The sequence below is a fragment of the Mugil cephalus genome, chromosome 20, assembly GCF_022458985.1.
Source record: "Mugil cephalus isolate CIBA_MC_2020 chromosome 20, CIBA_Mcephalus_1.1, whole genome shotgun sequence".
NCBI lineage: Eukaryota > Metazoa > Chordata > Actinopteri > Mugiliformes > Mugilidae > Mugil > Mugil cephalus.
In genome coordinates this window covers 14,085,517-14,103,740 of record NC_061789.1, presented here as the reverse complement: position 1 = coordinate 14,103,740, position 18,224 = coordinate 14,085,517, and the positions used below count along the sequence as shown (strand labels likewise).

The 18,224-nt window shown below is 42.4% G+C and overlaps 1 protein-coding gene across 3 annotated transcripts in view; it reads right to left on the bottom strand.

Moving 5' to 3' along the window:
* Positions 1-17,306, bottom strand: part of LOC124998445 (protein shisa-6) — a 61,597-nt gene extending 44,291 nt beyond the window's left edge. For all 3 annotated transcript variants that reach the window (XM_047572857.1, XM_047572860.1, XM_047572859.1), the window contains exons 1-5: positions 17,175-17,306; positions 15,799-16,716; positions 11,448-11,605; positions 6,252-6,347; positions 5,742-5,810 (exon numbers count right to left, since the gene is read on the bottom strand). In XM_047572857.1, coding sequence (XP_047428813.1) covers positions 5,742-5,810; positions 6,252-6,347; positions 11,448-11,605; positions 15,799-16,367 — 892 coding nt within the window. In that variant the 5' untranslated portion in view covers positions 16,368-16,716; positions 17,175-17,306. The remainder of the gene's footprint in view (positions 1-5,741; positions 5,811-6,251; positions 6,348-11,447; positions 11,606-15,798; positions 16,717-17,174) is intronic.
* Positions 17,307-18,224: the final 918 nt, after the last annotated feature.

The window sequence follows — 18,224 nt, the reverse complement described above, 5'->3', positions numbered from 1 at the left end:
AAGCATGCACTAATCAAATGTGTTTGTTGTTTTAGTAGAAACATATTCCACAGTGCAAAGCTGTTTCTGGGCAAATTCTAGCAAATCGCGTCCCAGACGAATACATTTAATGGGATCTTCTTTGAAAACTAGAGTTTCTATGAGCACAATATTCAGTCCAATAAAAGTATGCAAATGCAACCAATTTCTATTTGTTACACATTCTGCAGAGATATACCATCTAAATATATGTTAACCTTGTTACCACCTGCTCCCCTAATCTCTAATCTTCTGCACAAATGCCTGCTATCCTGCATGATCGGGATTTTTTTTCTTTAAATCTGTCATGTGTTGCAGAAAAGGAGACTCACAGTTTTACCTAAGAGTTGGGAGTGATGTTGTTCGGTGCACACGCCCACCTTCTCAGGCAGATTTGAGGTTCATATCTGGCTCAGCAACAAGCTTCAACTAACACACAAACCAGGAGGATGAAAAGTTTGCGGATTTCTGACAGGAAGCTGGTGCGACAGGTCTCCTCTCTGCTTTTTCATTCTATCTTATTCCTTTAGTCTTTAAATCTCAGGCCTCTGACTGCTCTGATCATTTCACGACTCAATGCCACAATTATGACTCTGTGTCCACGTTTCGATCCCATCCCGCTCTCTGCCAAATTTTGGGGGTATTTTATGCTGCGCTATATGGATGCAGCCTGCAGGGAGATGAACTGTGGATTGTAACTCCATAGAAGATGAGACCTTGTAAAACAAAACTGCTTCTTTTTTATTACTTTATTTTTACTTTTATAAGAGTTGGGTTCCTGTCCTCTGTTTTCACCACCTCTGGAGACTTTACCTCAGATGCTGTTTTTAGTCTCGCTGATTTAGATGAGTGTTTTGATGGAAAGCAGTCCACTAGTCGATAGGCCGCAGCGGGACTACCAAAGACTTCCCTCCTCTACTAATAGAGGTCCTGTTGCTCCATACACTTCGGCATAAGCTGGATAAGTCTTAACAGCTTGCTGTAGCAACAATGACACCTGATAAAACTGCTGCTTATAGGAGCATCCCAGTCTGTTACTGTTTTAATAAAGAAACTGAACAATAGTTTTCCTTTGTCCATTGTTTTGTGAGCAGCCACGATCTCATCTGAAGCAGCACATGAGTATTTGAACTGCAGCTCTTCATCTAACAGCTCACTGTGGCTGCTCCCTCTGCTCGTTCCATTACTTCCTGCAATATATTAAACACAAACAACAACCACTGTCTCCGCATTTCCCTTCATCTCTTGTTTTGATTCCTAAAGACTATTAATGTGAAGCCGCAGAAGTGAGAAAGGCAGTCTCTGGAATTATCGTCTTTCGCCCGAAAACGATTCATCATTATGCATTCATGTCCAGATAGCCACGCGCAGAGAGAGATTACACTGGCACTTACTTATTAATACAACTCATTTTCCAATTGGTTGGTTTATTGGTTGAAATAATGAAAATATATAAATATGGTAATACTCCATGAAGTGAAAATCGTTGAGATTGCCACTTTAAGTTAATAAAAAAGGAGGAGAGAGCTCGGAGGGGAGCCGTAGCTCTGTCACCTCAAAAGGGGTCGGATGAGGTGGTATGAGGTGGATGCTGAATGAAACACGACTCTTCACTGAAACATTAACTTCATTGTCCGGACGACCACTCAACTTTACTGCAATCTGCTTAATGTGTGACACAGTCTACAGAAGTTCAGGGGAGTTTAGAATGTAGTATCCCACTGTGCGATTAATTAAAGGACTATCTTGTCTTATTTTATTGGTGTTATTCAGGAGATTTCAGTTTAGCGAGCTAGCAGAAGTCATCTGACAAGGATGATCATAGTCATCATACAGTATACATACAATATATATGTCCCTTCATCTATTTATTACATTTTATGAGGAGCATTTTGTTTTAAAATGTATCATTGCTCCATTTTTCAGGAGACACATTTAGAGAAATACATATCTAACATTATCCACAACTAAAAATAAAAAATGGCGACTTTGTTTCCAGAACTTCATAGTGGATTTCAAGCACTACCAGCAAGCAGCCACTCGATTCAGAAGGAGCTCCACTCACCACCGTTTGATCCCTTTAAATCAATAGAAAGTGTCATTCAGTCAGTCTGGTAACCATGAGTGTGCAGACTGGGTGCTGATTACGTTATGATTTTATTGATCAGTGATTCTATGTGTCTGCTCAGATTCACAGTCGCTAAGAGCAGCTTTAAAGATGCTAAGGACTCGGTAATGGAGGCAAACTGGGCAAGCGATACCTAGTTGGCAACACTTTAACAGCCCTCCATTTGCACTCCCCCTCGGCTACGGAGCCGTACACATGCCCACATGCATTGTATGCCGGGAGGGATTACAGCATGGGGAGGTGGGAGCACTGCAGCAGTGCGTCCCAACAAGACAAGGTCACCTTAAGTGGATGGGGATGAGGGAGGGAGCAATTCCCTTGGGCCGAAAACAGGGAGCAACTCATGAAAAAGTAATTAAGCAGGATGCACATCACTGGATGCCACAGGCGGAGGAAGGCAAGGGGAGAGACAAATGTGCCCCGAAGACGAGGGGGAGTGTTTGTATACAAGATGTCTGGGAGATGTTGTTAAGTGCACTCAACGGGATTGTTTAACCTCGGACACTTTCGGGGATGACAACCCTCGGTGAGTTAGCTTTGTGATTCTGATCCTTCAAGTTAAGATGCGGAAAATCTTCTGATATTCTGTTTGCCGTTGTTTTGTATTTTTGTTAGCTGGACAACATGTTTAAACTCTGAGGTAAGTGTTCTGGACACTAGTTCAAGTTTGATGGAAGCAATCATATGAGCAGCCACCTCGGACCTTGAAATTGTGAGCGATTTATCCTGAGTAGTTCCCAAACCTAAAAAAAAAATCAGTCAAATCAAAGCCTTTCATACTGACTTTTATAAAACAACAGCCACTTTCAGCAAACATTCTGGTCACATTTTTGTGAGGCTGATTTTTAGCAACACAAAGCATCTCGGCAGCTCCTCATCCACGTATAGGAATCCCATTCCACTCTGAGGCAGCTCCTGGAGTCTCTTAAACAGCCTCATCACTACAGACAATCCATCACGGCGAATGTAGACCCCGCAGGCCGGGGCCGGCGCACATTACCATTCTCCCCCAACGCTCACTGATATCAGACGTAATAAATCCATCTCAGAGCCTTGGCGGCGGCCTCACACAGTCTCTTGAGCCAAGCACTCGGGCAGGTAGAGCAGCGAGGCTCATGCGTCTCCACGCAAAGCTCATGTTACGACACAGCTGCATGAATATTAATGCCGTGAGCTGGATCTTTGTTCCTTGTTAGGAGGGACGCACATATGAATCCGGACTGGTTGTACTTTTCTTTTTACTGTGATGCTCCCACGCAAACAAAAGCATGTAACAAGCACACAAAGGCGCGGTTAAGTTTGAGGTTGTTTGTGCTCATTTTTTGGGGGGTTGATTATGAATGTGCAGACGGCATGTACCTGAACAGAAAAATACACTTTTAACGAATCTGATTACTCCCTGAATAAGACACGTTCGTCTGGCAGACAGTCTGATTGCAGAGAAGGGGGTTAGCAACAGCTTTTGTTATGGATTTAATGAAGAACAATTGAAAGGAGAGAATATGAGATGATAAGGACATCGGGAAGGACGAAAGCAGTAAGAGATGGAATGAGAGATTACCAACGGAAGGAAGGGAGAATGGGTACAATGCAAAAAATGGTAAACGCATGGGAAAATGGAAAGAGGAAGTAAATATAAGACAGAATAGGAAGGGATGCCATTTAAAAAGAAAAGAAAGGGCTTAAAGATGTATGGAAATGAAACTCTAGTAAAGTAGCTAAACTGGGTTTGACTACAACTTAGAGTTTGAAGTGTTTGTGGAGCAGATCTGAAGCGAGGTCAGGATGCACATCTGTCAGTCTGCTTCCTCCAGACAGGAGCTGTGTGTGTGTGTGTGTGTGTGTGTGTGCGTAGAGAGAGAGGCAGTCGACAGCCAGCTGTTAAACTAAGACATGAGGCTGACAGGACCTCCGCTTTGAAGTGACAGCCGCAGCCGCCGGGCCGCTAAAGCGTGTCAGCTAATAGGTGCGGCGGCGGGGTGACAGGTACAGTCGGGAGAGGGTCGACGCCTCAGACGACAATCTGAAATATTAACGCCTGCTTGAAGGGATCCGCTCGGCTCGACGTGTGCATGAAAGCTGACACTCGCCGTTTTCATACCGGCTGCTCGCCATTTGCCCCCAGGTGTTGCGTCGAAGCATTTAGAAGCATGTTCAGTTGCCTTTCTGGTGATAATTAGTTCCTTTTGAAATCGTTTTTTTAATTAAAATATATATGCCTTAGTGGAGTGCGTGTGCCAGAGCTTAGCAACAAAGCCCACACAGATGTAAATGTGGAAGGGTTGCAGAGGCCGCGATACCTTATGGAGTCGTCGTTGTCGGAGTTGTGTTTACAACTTCTGTCATGTGGGCTGGTACATACCGCTGTTAGTTAAGACAGCACGGAGGAAGTGTGAAGAAGTTCTCCCTCTTTTTTTTTTCTTTTTTTTTTTCCCCCAGCAGCACTACACGTATATCCATAGCATCACAAAGACTTCCCCTCTGCAAAGCCTCTGCTCACAGTGATTTACACCGTTTCACACTTTATCAGGACTCTGAAATAAAGCTGTCGGGCTACAATCATCAGCTCAATAAAATAGCCCTCCTGCCACAGCAATTTCCTGAGGACAGACACAGTTTGGCACATCATCTCTGTGTCACTCAAAGCAGCAGCAAACTGGAGGTTTTCTCATGAGGTCCAAACAGATCTGAGAACCCACCGGTAAAAGCTTGTTAAAAATTCAAACGGGATACCGTGGAAACCGATCAAACATTTAGTGGCTATTTGTCTTTCTTTGCAAGTGTTTTTACAGTTCAAGTTCTTCACAAGTTGTAATATCTGGATCAAGTAATCTGTGTAAAGATGACAACAGCTGTGGGTGGCCTGAAGTGCGTTACCAAGATCCCTCTCAACAAGCCGAACAAGCACAGGAAATTCTCCACCCTCTTCTGCGTCATACACACCATCTACTCAGACGCCCTCTCTTTTTTCCTGCATCACAGTAATTTCAGTAAAAAAAAAACAAACAAAAAAAAAAACATTTGTTACCTCTAATGTCAACATGAGCGGCTCAGTCCCAGTCCTCATTGTTCAAAGTACTCAAAGGAACTCAACACACTTTTCTCGCTGCTGATTGTGCTTCGGAGCATAATTATAGATGGAAAGAAGGTATAAATGACATACACAAACTAGACTCTGCATTCAGCCAGATGGTCGCTCTCAGCGAAAGCAAAAAGCTGCACGTTGAGTGTTTTTCCACTTACCTTACAGACATATAAGAAGCTTTTATCTGCTGCCTGCGCTCACACCTTTACTCTTCGCAGCAGCCCTGTTAATGTCTGACAGCCTCACCTGTCTATACAAATTTCATTTGTATGGACCATTCGCTCTGACCTGCTGTCCCACAAACCCCAGAGGAAATGTTTTTGGCTCACAGAACCACCGACTAAAACGTAAATACAATTTTTACAACTCTGGCACTCTGCACTCAGCGACTGTGCTGTGATTATCTGACGAGGACACTCGACTGATCCCTGTGTATGAAGTGTGAGCGACTTCTCTTATCAGGTGCGAGCAGGAAACAGGTTGTGCGACTGGGAAACTTGGAGAACGTACCGTAGGACATGGGGATGTCCAGGTCGCCCTGCCAGGACATCTGCCCTGACTCGTCTATGGAGTGCTGCGCTGTAAAAAACAAACAAACAAAAAAAAACACACAACAACAGGCCTCGTGTTTATGGCGCATTCGGTACCAAACGCTGCCTCTGATTGACTACAACCGAAAGACAATTGCAGAGAAATCAACTGCGGCGCCATGCTGCATTCACACCGGCTGCCTACGGAGTGTCGAGGTGTTACTTTGTCACTGGAAGTGTGGATTTAATCATAGATAAGGAGTGTGCGCGAGGACTTTGTAAGATGTCACTTCAAGCCTTTATGAACGTGCAACTTCCACTGAGCTGAAACAAAAGTCACATTGTTTGATTTTTTATTTATTTATTTTTTAAATGTTGTGCAGTCATTTGGCAGAGACGGTATGACAGCATGACGCAGTAGCTCGGTGTGCGAAAATATTATTAGTCACGGTACTGTAAAAGAAAAAAAGACACGACGGTGATGGCCTACCTTTCAAATGGCCACGTCCGAGTGTGACAAACCCAGAGGAGATAAAGTTGTGCATGTCTTGGCCTCCACTGCGCAGGGTGTCTTTCCCATAATGCCCTGGTGAGACAGAATTGTGGGAAATTAATATTTCTGCAAAATATTTTTGGAAGCTAATGAGGCAAAAGGTTCACAAAAGAAAGACATTTCAACTGTGGCCAGCAGAACTTCATGGCCAGAAGACACATATGAAACCCGGGAGGTTAAATCATTGGTGCAAAAGATGAGTTCAGCTGATGTACATTTGTATCCGGACTGGTTGTACTTTTCTTTTCACTGTGAAGCTCCCATGCAAACAAAAGCATATAACACGCACACAAAGATGCGGTTAAGTTTGAGGTTATTCGTGCTCAAGTTTGGACTTTAAAGGAGAAGTAAACTCCACACAAGTTTTTTTTTTATTTAAAATGCTGGTGTTGATGGGTCTTTAAACCCTGAACTCAGTTTCAAAAAAGAGAACCCACAAGCAACAAGAATATTAAACAGGGCTAAAATGGCATAATGGACAAAACAGGCTCTCCGATGGGCTCATCTCAATATGTATTGCTTGAGGCAGCAGAACTCGGGGCTTTCACATTGACCATTTATCAGTGCTCCTTCTTTCTCCAAAGTAAATTAAACATTCAAATTTATTTGGACAGTAAAATCCAGAACTTCAGTGCTAGGAGGATGCTTGGGGTTTGATTCGCTTGATTTAATATTTTGGAGAGTTGCGGGTAGTGCAGTGCAGTGTGATCAACCTAAAGCCTTTTGGATTTCCCCTGTGTTAGAAGCTCCGTAATGCAATTTGTACCACGTCACCGCTAACTCCGCTCTGAAGCACTGCTGTAATTGAGAGTGCAGTATGAACACAAAGGAGCGAGTCAATGTGCCGGCTAGGACCTGGGCCGCATTCAATTGTGCTGTCAATCACAGACAAGTGTTAAATGCCAATGAAAGAATGTAGCATCGACCAGCTGAAGAAAAGAAACAAAAAGATCCAAAATCCAAAGAGTTACGAGAAAGGAAGGATGAGAGGTGCTTTGATAAACTTTGTCTTCCTCTCCGTTAGTCCCGCTCTGTGTTAGTTGTGAACAGTTAAACGCGTCTTTCTCAGAGGAGCCACTTCAAAGTCAATAACATCACTCAGACCTTCAGGCCTAGGGAAGCCGGGATCGAACAGCATTTCAAATTATCATAATGAGAAAAAACACCTGGGACCATTAGGCCTGGTCTTCATCACACTGAAGTTTGGCACTGAAACCTCAGCAGCACAGCTCACTGTTGTATTTTTTAAATCAAACCCAGAGGATGACTGAAAAGTGATTACTGACACACTCTGACCATCGCTGTTGATGTGGGACCTTTGACGAAATCAGTTAAACATCCAAAAAAGGGAACAGGGATATCACCCTGTGCTTGGTGTGGTGCATTATCATGTGATATAGCCTGTTTGTGTTTTGTCTCAGAGGGTGAATTGCTGATGATTCATAACCTCTATATGCTACTAAGACGAAACCATGGAGCTGAAATCATGTAGCTGATGATGCTGGCTGTGATATAAATTGCTCCCACGAGGGACTGCGAACCTGTAACAATTTATTACTGCTACCTATGAGAAAATAAACCTTAGCAAAGGCAGTTAGTCAAGACCTCGTGCATAAACACGGACGCATAATCAGTGCTGTCTCCTGGAGTCACTGGGTATTTTGGGTCTCACAACCGACACCCGTGTCCAGATGACCTGACTGTGGCTGATAAGACCGTTGAGTCCAAGTGGAATTCTGATGCCTCGACTGTTCCCGTTTCTTCAACCAGAGCCATCTAGATGTTTTTTTCTGCTGCCTCCAAATTACCGCTGCTGACGGCTCTTCTTCTCCTAGCACCAGTTATGCCAAGTGCCCCGCAGGCCTTGCTCAGAGGTGTGACTGGCAAATCCCTTAACTGGTGTGCACCTGGTCTTCCACCCGTAACCCCGACAGACCTCCACCAGCTCTTAATATTTCATCCTTTTCCTCTTTTATGTATTCTTATGTATTATTTCTGCTTAGGAAAAAAGTTTGAATCAGCCTTCAAGGAAAAGACAGTCATGAAATTTGTGACTGCATTGTGCACTTTTCATGCCTTGTCCAAAGAGGCAAGTATTAAAAACATAAGGGTTTCTGTTTCTTGCTGTCGGCATCGTTGTCATGCTTCATGAAACCATCAGCTAAGGTTCGTAAATGGTGGCGTGACAGTTGCTGCTTGCATCCAGCTCAACCACTAGAACTCAACTCTGATTTATTCCAGTCAGTGTCTAGATTCATCATCTCCTGGGATGCGTGCTTGAGTGTTTGACCAAGTTGAAACATTTTCAACTTGACCAGAAGACACAGACGCGCAGTAACGTTGCTGTCATGACAAGATTGCAGAAACTGACTGAGGCTGACCAAGAGACAGAAACAAACATGTTTTCTAGAGGTGGAGGTAGGCAGGCTGTCTCCTGCTATTTACAGTCTCAGTCCTAAACTAACTGGATTCTAGGTTCAGAGCTGTAATTTTTATATACTCCTAACATGAAATTTACATCAGTCTTTTAATCCTACTTTGTACAGAGGAAAACATTAATGTTTCCATTTCAGTTTTAATAAACGTATCCTTCCAACTTTGTGGCAATAAATACAGACACCAGCAGTCTCTAATTGTTTCTCTACAGGCAAACTGATTCTCATCCAGACTCATTTTCATCAGCTACATGTCATCACCCTGGGAAATCTTCCTCCCAAAATGGCTCCCATCGAAACTAAAATGATCCCAGTTGCTGTAAGAATCCAACAGAGATGATTTCATTCTGTCTGCAGACTGCAAGTATGGAACACATATGCAACAAAGAAACTTTGGAGGACAAATCGAGAGAACAGAACTGCAGGAAATTAAAGTGATAATGCTCTCTCTGGGACAGTTCTGCTGGTGCACCATCCTCCTCACAAGACACACTCCATCAGCGTCACATCGTGGATATAATATCTCTGTCTTAGGAACAGCAAACATGATTTGTTTGGAGCTCATATCCAATAATCAACCACTGCTGCATGCCATAAGCCTCTTTTACTAATTCTGTTATTTTTTGGATTAGCTGGGTTAAATCTAAATATTTGAATGGCAGTTTTTACAACATATAAAGACAAGTGAAAAAGACGGAAAAGAGGAACTCAGCGAGAATCAGTGATGCCGTATTTTATACTCTTTAATGCTACATCAATGCCTCACAAAAGAATCTCCTCTCTTCTACTAATTCATTCTTACAGAGAGATGAAAGGGGTCTGAAAAGTCAAAGAATTTCCTACATTGCTGATATTTTCTTGGCTTTATCGTAGACACTGGCTGGTCAAGGAAGTGGTGAAGAAGAATTTGTAAGAGAAAGACAAACTATGACCTACAATACTGACTGGAAACATTTGCGGAACAGATCTTTGTTCACTGAGCGCCTTGTTTTGGACTTGTTGGAATTGTTTTAATATGAGAAATATACTTTTCCTATAGTTTTTTGGATTTGTCACATTGGAATCATGAAGTGCATCCATCCTTGCCTGCGCACGGTCCTCTCCTCCATTCAAAAGTATTCACCCCGCTATGTGTTGTCCTGTTGATGTTCACACAGAAGACAATAGCAGGCTAATGAGGCACAGCTTTCATAATTTGCCAACATCTTTTCTGTGGGTGTTACCGTATACTGAAGAAAACAACAAGTTGTGGTTTTGTGAATCACACAGAGGAATGTTCCTTACTCTGTGATTAAGCTTACAGACAGAGATGATGTGGCCAAGTCTCTAAGTTTTTATGCAGCAACCCCTCTTTGACACCTTCACAAAACAGAACATTTTCTTTGTGAATTTTAGACAATATGACTTAAAGTTTGGGGTTGGAATTTGATGACGTTTCCACATTTTGCTTGATTGACAATTTAATTTTTATATGATGAGGGCCCTCAATTCCAGGACTTTCTGAATTGCTATTAGTGACTTGTAAGCTATTGTCATGTAGTTGGAGCTAATTAATGCTTTGGATGGCAAGAAAATATCAAATCGTTGCATAATCAAATATGGTCTTGTGTTACTTGACTGGGAACATGGATTTAAACTGAAAACAACAGTGGGCCAAAAATCTAACCTTGGGGAACGCCTCATTTAAACTGACTTGAAAAGGAGCACAAGTGCTGTTGATTGCTTGTCTGCCTCTTCAGATTTACAGCGTGGTGTTTAAATGATGATGATATGCATTTACTGTTTCTCAATTAGCTATTATTTTTAAATGCATGAGCATTTATTTCACTTATTTCGTTTGAGCTTCAAATGTCAAAAGGCAGCATGATTCATAGAAACATTCTGATAAATAATGAAGAATGGATTATTGGAGACCATCTGGGATGGTGACTTGCAAACGCCTTTATCATTATGTGAAAACAATCTCATATGCTAAAACATTTTTTTTTTAGGATAAGTCCCATTTCAGTCTCGACCACCAATGCTGTAAAATCCTTCTGCTGAAGAAAAGTGAGAAAAGCAGCTAATTTCCTGCAGTTCAGTCCATATCAGCCCTCTTCTGACACATGTTCAATGGTGACGCTGATGGAAAGAGTTTTAGAGGCAGGGTGGCACAAGAGTAAAACATAACACTGTTGAATCTGGGACACCATACTAGGGCACTTAGCAAACGATCTGATCCCTGGAGCAGGAATCTGGAGGCCGACTGGCTAAAAGTAGGAGGAACAGCGTTGCACTCCAGAATTATCTCTGGACAAAAAGCTTGTGTCACTGTCAGAAGATAATAATTTGCATCTCAATTTTGAGCAATGCTGAGTGGACTTATGAGATCGCAGCAAGAGGGAGAGGATAACTCCGATAGGCCCTTGCGTTTCATTTGCTAAACATTTACATATATGTTTCCTCTTGAGAAAGACTGAGGGAAAAGCCTGTATTTCAGTAGACGTCAATCACATGGTGCTGTGGCAGATTAAAGAGAGTGATAGCGGGTCTCTCTTTACAAAACTGAAAGCTTACACCACCATAATAACATAAGGTTGTATTGGTATATGGACATGCTGTGAAAGCTACACATAAAACCAGTTATTTGCCTTTCAACCATACTCCATTTCACAGTCTGAGTTATTGATCTGTGTTAAAGCAGTGCAGTGTGACCCACCGTGATTTGATGCTTTAGTGTGAACAGGTGTGTAATGATTCTTCGAGGTTCTGACCGGCGTCTCGTCTTTGGGGGACCCATCAATCGCGGCAATGTTTTCATGTTCATACTGAGAAACTGGAACTGGTCCTTGTTGCCTCAGAATGTCTGCCAGGGCTCTGAAAGGAAATCACACAAAACACAAATGTTTGCTGTTTCCAGTAAACAACATTTTTGTTTAATTTTTTCCACCCTTAAAGTCTTCCCAAGTTATTCAGCTGCAGCTCGAGTTTGAATTACAGAGGTCTGGAGCAATGCAGTGAAGAAATCCTAATTACACTCACTCTCACAAGAGAGTTAGATTTTCAATACTGCTATAAACAAGATACAGACAATTATTTATGCTCGACTCAAGCACAACGCCTATTTATTAAGCTTCTTTTTTGAATATAAATCACAATGATATTTCAGGCACAGTATCAGTTCTGTGAGATGGAGTGCCGATACTGTGTTTTCTTAAAGGAAGTGAAAGGGCAATTTAACTGTGTCAATGTCAACCTAAAGCAACCACACAGTCCACTTTCCCATAACTCTGTGACTTTGGGAGAAACACTGTATATTAATAGCTTTTCCCTTCCAGGATGAGCACACTTTAGCCAATTCTTTTTCACAGACAGAGGCGACCTGATTTTACATTGTCCCAGTTGACTGCCTCGTCGTGTGCAGCAGGAGTTATCATTTGCAGGAGCAGGAGGAGTAACTTTCAACATATATCAAAAAAGCACTTTTAATTGTTGCTCATCTTATAAATGTATATAAATCGTCAAAGTTACTGGACTTTGTAATTTGCAAATATTCAGTTACCCTTGATCACTGTTCAAGGAATAACTAGTTGGAGCCCCACCATTTGCCAAGAGTTTTGTCATATATTTTGAAGCCTGACTAATTTGTGTGATAGAAAACTTGGCTTCAGGATGATAAAATCTACATTTAATAATATGACATGGTTGCATGCTACCTGACAGAGGAAAAAACAGCATTTTGATTAAAAACAAAAGTGGCCCAAGACCCTCACCTTGGGGAACTCCCGACTGATATAGAAAACATCCTTAACTGGCAATGAAGTGATGTTAATTTAGTCTATGTATCCAAAACCTGACACATGCCACAAAAACACATCAGTGAGCAACATTACTGCACTGAATGACACGTTTTTTCATTGGTTCATTTGAAATTCCACATACAGTTCACCATCTTGCTGCTCTAGGTACTCAGTAGAGTACCACATTTCCCCGGGCACTCAATACACAGTTTCTTACACTTTCATTAAAAATTGCTTAAGAGTCCATATGATTTAGGATATTTGGCCACTTTCATCATTCATTAATGGCCCATCTATGAAGATTTACAGTGACAATGTTTGAAAATCTTTTTCTTTTCTGACCTCAAATACCTGGCATTTGGCATTTTCTGTGCTGCATTCCTTTAGTCAGAGAGCAAAGCTTGATTCTCACAATCTATCTGGCATAAATTGCATCTCAGTTTGCCCTGCAGAAAGTAATCAATACAGCCTGTTCAAATCACTGACTTTAGCTCTCACTCGCATTTCTTGTCTTTCGGTGAAGGTCACAGACCAAACAGCAAAGGTCTGCCAACAGCTCACTATTCTGTTCACATTCTCCATTCAGTCGGAGAGGTAGGAGGCTAAATCACTTCAGGGAAGCAACGGAAATTAACAGAGACGCTCCCACTTTTGAGGCGCAGACCTTTGCCAAATATAAAGCTAATCCCATGTTCCACTGCTTCTTCTTGGTCATGGCTGTCAGCTCGAATGTGTGCTGCCAGGCTCTGAGGTCTGTTCCAGCAGACATCATTACGACAGCTCCATGCGCCAAATGGTCGGTGAAAATAAACAAATCATAAAAAAAAAGAGAAGGAAAACGCTACTGAGCACCCAGCAAGCAATGCCTCCTCATCTAATTGCCCCCCTCTCTAAACTCTCATTGCCACCGCTCGTATTGAAGTGGTGGCACTAAGCAGATGCACTTGAAAGTACGCCCTGTGGGTAGAAGAGCAGTAAGAAGACATAAATGTCATCTCTTCATTTCACGGAGATGGAAGGAATGCTGCGTCATGAGATTAGTTTTTCTCTTTGTGTCTGTTTCAGACAATATACTGCATTATGAAGTCTCATGAGTCCATATTAGAAACAGGCTGTGCCAACTTTTTAAAAGACACTTACAACCGTCACTGGGGCTGAAACGTAATCTATAAGTGATTCATTGAAAGCGCTCCTTTGTGTTGTTGCAGCTGCTTGAATTTGGACATTTTTTTATCAAGACCCAGTCACTGTGTTTCTCGGAGAACAAACGCTGAGTAATCTCCCTTGACATTTTCAAAGCAGCAGGCACCACAATTTTACGACTGAGGCATAACAATGCTCAATTATCTTCATAACATTAAGTCAACTTCTGGGCTCCAGCTGAGAAGCAAGGCATCCTCCTCTGCTCTGTCCAAAACAAACCCTGGATAACAGGGGGTGACTCAACCGACTCCTGAATAAGAGCAAAGACAAAGTGGCTGTAATTTTTTCTTCAGAAGTGGATGGAAAACCTGCAATTTTATCCCGACCTGACCCCATCTAAACAGCCATTTATTCTTTTAATACCCGCTTCAGTGGGGATGGAGCATTAATCAGACAGCAGACCGCGCAGGCAGGTGTGGTTTAAGATCATAAAAATTATGTACAGTCCAACAAACAGAAACACACAATAGGTTTGGGGTTTACACTTCACCTTTTCTGCACTCGTCTGAACACCCACTCCACTCCAACCCAAATAAATACTCAAATTTTGCCCACTTGGTGACTGCAGATATTTGGCGAATTTGGCTGTTGATGAAAACATTTAGAAATCGTGCAGTAATTTTGTGACATTAGCGTGATTTTGGAGCCGATTTGACTTTTTTTCAATGTTCAATTTCCTTTTTAAACCAGGTACAGACCAAAGAAAAATACAGACGGAAAAAGGAAAAGTCCACAGCTGCTAAATGCACTTCAGCAAACCTTCAGCTATGTCTTTATGAAGTCTGGTGCTGACTGCCTTAATAATGGCTCAAGAGAGTTGACTGTGACCTTGGGAACCAAAACGATGAGCAGGAAAATACTAAATCAAAAGCTCTTTAGGGAATCTGAAGAACTTGAGATTTCTGGGATGTTTCTCTCCGGGTTTATCACTGGGAGGGATTCAGTCATTTGTCAGTTACAAATGTTCATGAGATGCTCATATTCAAATAAGTCTCAGAAGACTGTATTACCTAAATTGCACAACTGGGAATGTTTTTTTTATGTCTAATGGAATTTTACACATACACAAATTGATCAAACAGATTTTCAGGACAGATTGCGACATTTGGTGTTTGGGGGTTGTCTTTTCTCAGTGGGTTGAAATGGGTGGAGCTCAGTTGGTTAATGGTGATTTCATGTAGTTTGTGTTTGTGTGCACCAATCAGAATTTCAGTCTTTTGACAACTATGGGATAGAAGTCTGATCAACCCACATTACACTCAAAAGCCTCGGGTAGTATGAGGACATTTTTGGAAAATTTCAAGAATTTTTTTTGCCCTGAAAGCTGTCTAGATGTAAACACTCTACACCACAACTCTCTGCTCTCTTTTCAACAGACCAGCTGTCTTTCAAAAGCCACAATAATTCACAGAATTTGATCATTTAAGTTATTTTTTGGCAACAAAGATGAATTCATACTCTGATCAAGGTCAGATTGGAAAACAGAAATGTTTTGTTAGAGAAATATAATTGTCGACCTTCGGGAATCATTTGTGGCGATGTTAAGAAAAGCAGTGCCTCGGGTTGCTTTCAACATCACTACATAGCTGTTTGCTCAGCTGGTGACTGAAATGGCCACTGGATGTTTTTTTTTTTTTTTTATGACGCTTTAACATTCATTCAGCAATTCAGTGATCACTGCTGGTGCCTGGAGGACTTCAAAACAGTGTCGTTGTAGAAGAGGCCACTCCCATCAGGAGCATCCCTCTTAATGGTTTTCCGTGGCATTTTCTTTATCTCCCCCTGAGGTTCAACGGACATGAAATACCACCCACTCCCCCTTTGAGGACTGACACAGAAAAGGATGTGAAGCATTAGACATTTTTGAAAGGGTAATTTCTGGGAAGGAGAAATACGTGTGTTAAAAGGTCATTGGACTCATTATACCGAGGCTCTAAGTTTAAGCTCTTAGACATCAAAAAGTCTCATCCTCGGCAAAAAAGATTATTGTGTGTATTGTTACACACAACACGTTATTCTCTACTGCCCATCACCCAGAATAAATGCTGATATCATGACATATCTTACCTGTGCACATTCATTTCCTGAGGAGGCTTGGTGGCTTTATCATAGGCAACTTTAATACAAATCCCAATGGCAATGATGAGCGCAATGACCCCGCAGGTGATGTAGACCGTGGTGTTGGTTTGGTCCAGCTCTGGGTCGTACGTGTCACCTGTTGGTGCCGGTGACGGAGGCTGGGTTTTGATCCAGTCCGGGGTGTTATAGTTGGTGCAGCTCTTCTGCTCCAGACGCTTCCCCCGGTCCGCGCAGCAGAAGCGCAAGAAGCAGCTGCCGCAGCAGAAGCGGTGGTCGGTGTTGTTGCAGGCGAACTCTTTGTCGTACTGCCCGCTCACGTCGTAGTAGCCCATGCAGGTGTCGTGCTGGACTACGCCGACCGAGGGAGCCTGGACCTGGGTGATCCTCCCCGGGACAGCCGCGCCCGAGGGGACCACTGTGGTGCTGCCGTTGACCTCCTTCAACTTTGAGTTCTTCCTCAGAGGGATTTTGCTCTTTTTGTTGGTGGTGGCTGCGCACAGGACATTCAGCGGGTCTAAGTAAATCAAAATAAGCAGAAGGTGCTGTATCCCCATCATTTGAGGACGCGCTGGTAGTTGTTTGCCTCCACTCTCTTCTGTTTAGCCTCTGGGTATCTTCCACTTCTTACCGAGTGGAGCTTCTTGCGGGTTTCTTCATCGCTGGTACTCCTGTTTGTGCCAAGCTTACGGACTTTGACTGGCAGATTTTGCGCACAACTGACACACCGTGCATCTTCAGACGTTGTGGTGACCCACTACAGAGGACGTCTTCCGATAAAAGTTGACTTTGGTCAAACGTCTTCTTTGATTTCGTCCGCAGAAATGCGATATGGACTCAGTGTCCTCCCGGGAGATCTCCCTTTTACTTAGCCGTTTGTCTCGAGCGTGATTGAGGCTCGCAGTCACACTGTGGAGGAGTGAAGACATTTGATCGTTATAACTTACATTCTAAACTTTGTTGAAAGCAGACGTGTGAGAAAAAAGTCTCATTTCCAAAAAACTGATGCGATTCTGAGTCCGCGAAGACTTACAGCACCATGGACAGCGCCCAAGTTTCCATTTGGCACGGAGCGCATCAGCATCAGACAAAAAAATAAATAAATAAATAATGTCGATCTTTTTCTATATCCGCGTAACTTAAAAGATAAAATATTCTTCTACTCAACTACGCATAAGACTCAATTCATTATCCCGAATTGCACCAACATTGCAGAAATGCATTTTTTTTTCGCCTCATTCATTTTCCTTTCGTGCGTAAACTTTTTCTAACGACTTTCTGAGCGAAAACGGAGAATTAACTTCGATTCTTTTCAAATGAGACGTACGGGCTGAATGACGGAAAAGAAGAAGAGGAGGGTTACTTACCGGGTAAACAGTGACCGGTAACACGGCCGTCTCAGCCACTGCCACTGAATCAAAGAGCCTCGGCAAGACAAGAGGCAAGACCTCTCTCTCCTCTCCGGCCCGCCTCCATCCACCTCTTCCTCTCTCTCTTCCTCAGTTTCTCCTCACCCAACCACCTCTCCCACCCTCCACCCACGTCACCGATTCAGGTACCTCAGTTAATTATCAAACTCGTGGTGGTGGGGGTGGGGGAACAGAAAACAGCGTATTAGAAGTTGTCTGGAGGAGGCGAGGTGCTGTTGCTGGTGTACATTCACGCCTCAGTGCACACACAGATTGCGTGTGTGTGTGTATGTGCGAAAACATTCTGGTTTACTTTGGAATTATAAATCCAAGTGAAGGGGGACGTGAAGAGGATTTGAGAGCTGCAAGATGTCCAGAACCAATGGGACAGTTTTAATTTGACTTCCAAAGTAAAAGCAGCTTTCCCGGATGAACTATATGGAAAAGTTTTGATATTAAACACATGCTGTATAAATCTGAATATTTCCGAAGCCATGCTGTCTGTAACACACAGATTATTCCTACCAGAATTTATAATGCTGAACTCGAATAATATTATATCTTTGGTTCAGAACCAATTTTGGCAGAATTATGGCTTCACTGACTTCTCACTGCGATTTTAGAATTTAATATTTCACATTCCCTCAAAGCTACAAGTGATTCTCATGTCCAACCTTTCCTCATCACTTCCTCGATTATAATATTAGATGCCAGAGATTTAGTTTTAATGTAAAAGCTGTGACTTTTCTCTGAAATTCTCAAATTTACCTTTATTTAAATGCTATTTACAACTTGGTTTAGTCTTGTTTTCCCTCAAATCCAACCTTTCCAAATCCATTTTTCAGATAATTCTCTGAATTAAGATTTTGTTCTGAAATTATTTCTTACTGAGGAGACACTATTCTCTTCTGAAAGTCGATTAAAAATTGTGACACAGTTCTCAGATATGCTCATTTATAAATACAAACCTGACTTTACGGAGTCATTCTTAAAATCCTTTATTTAAAG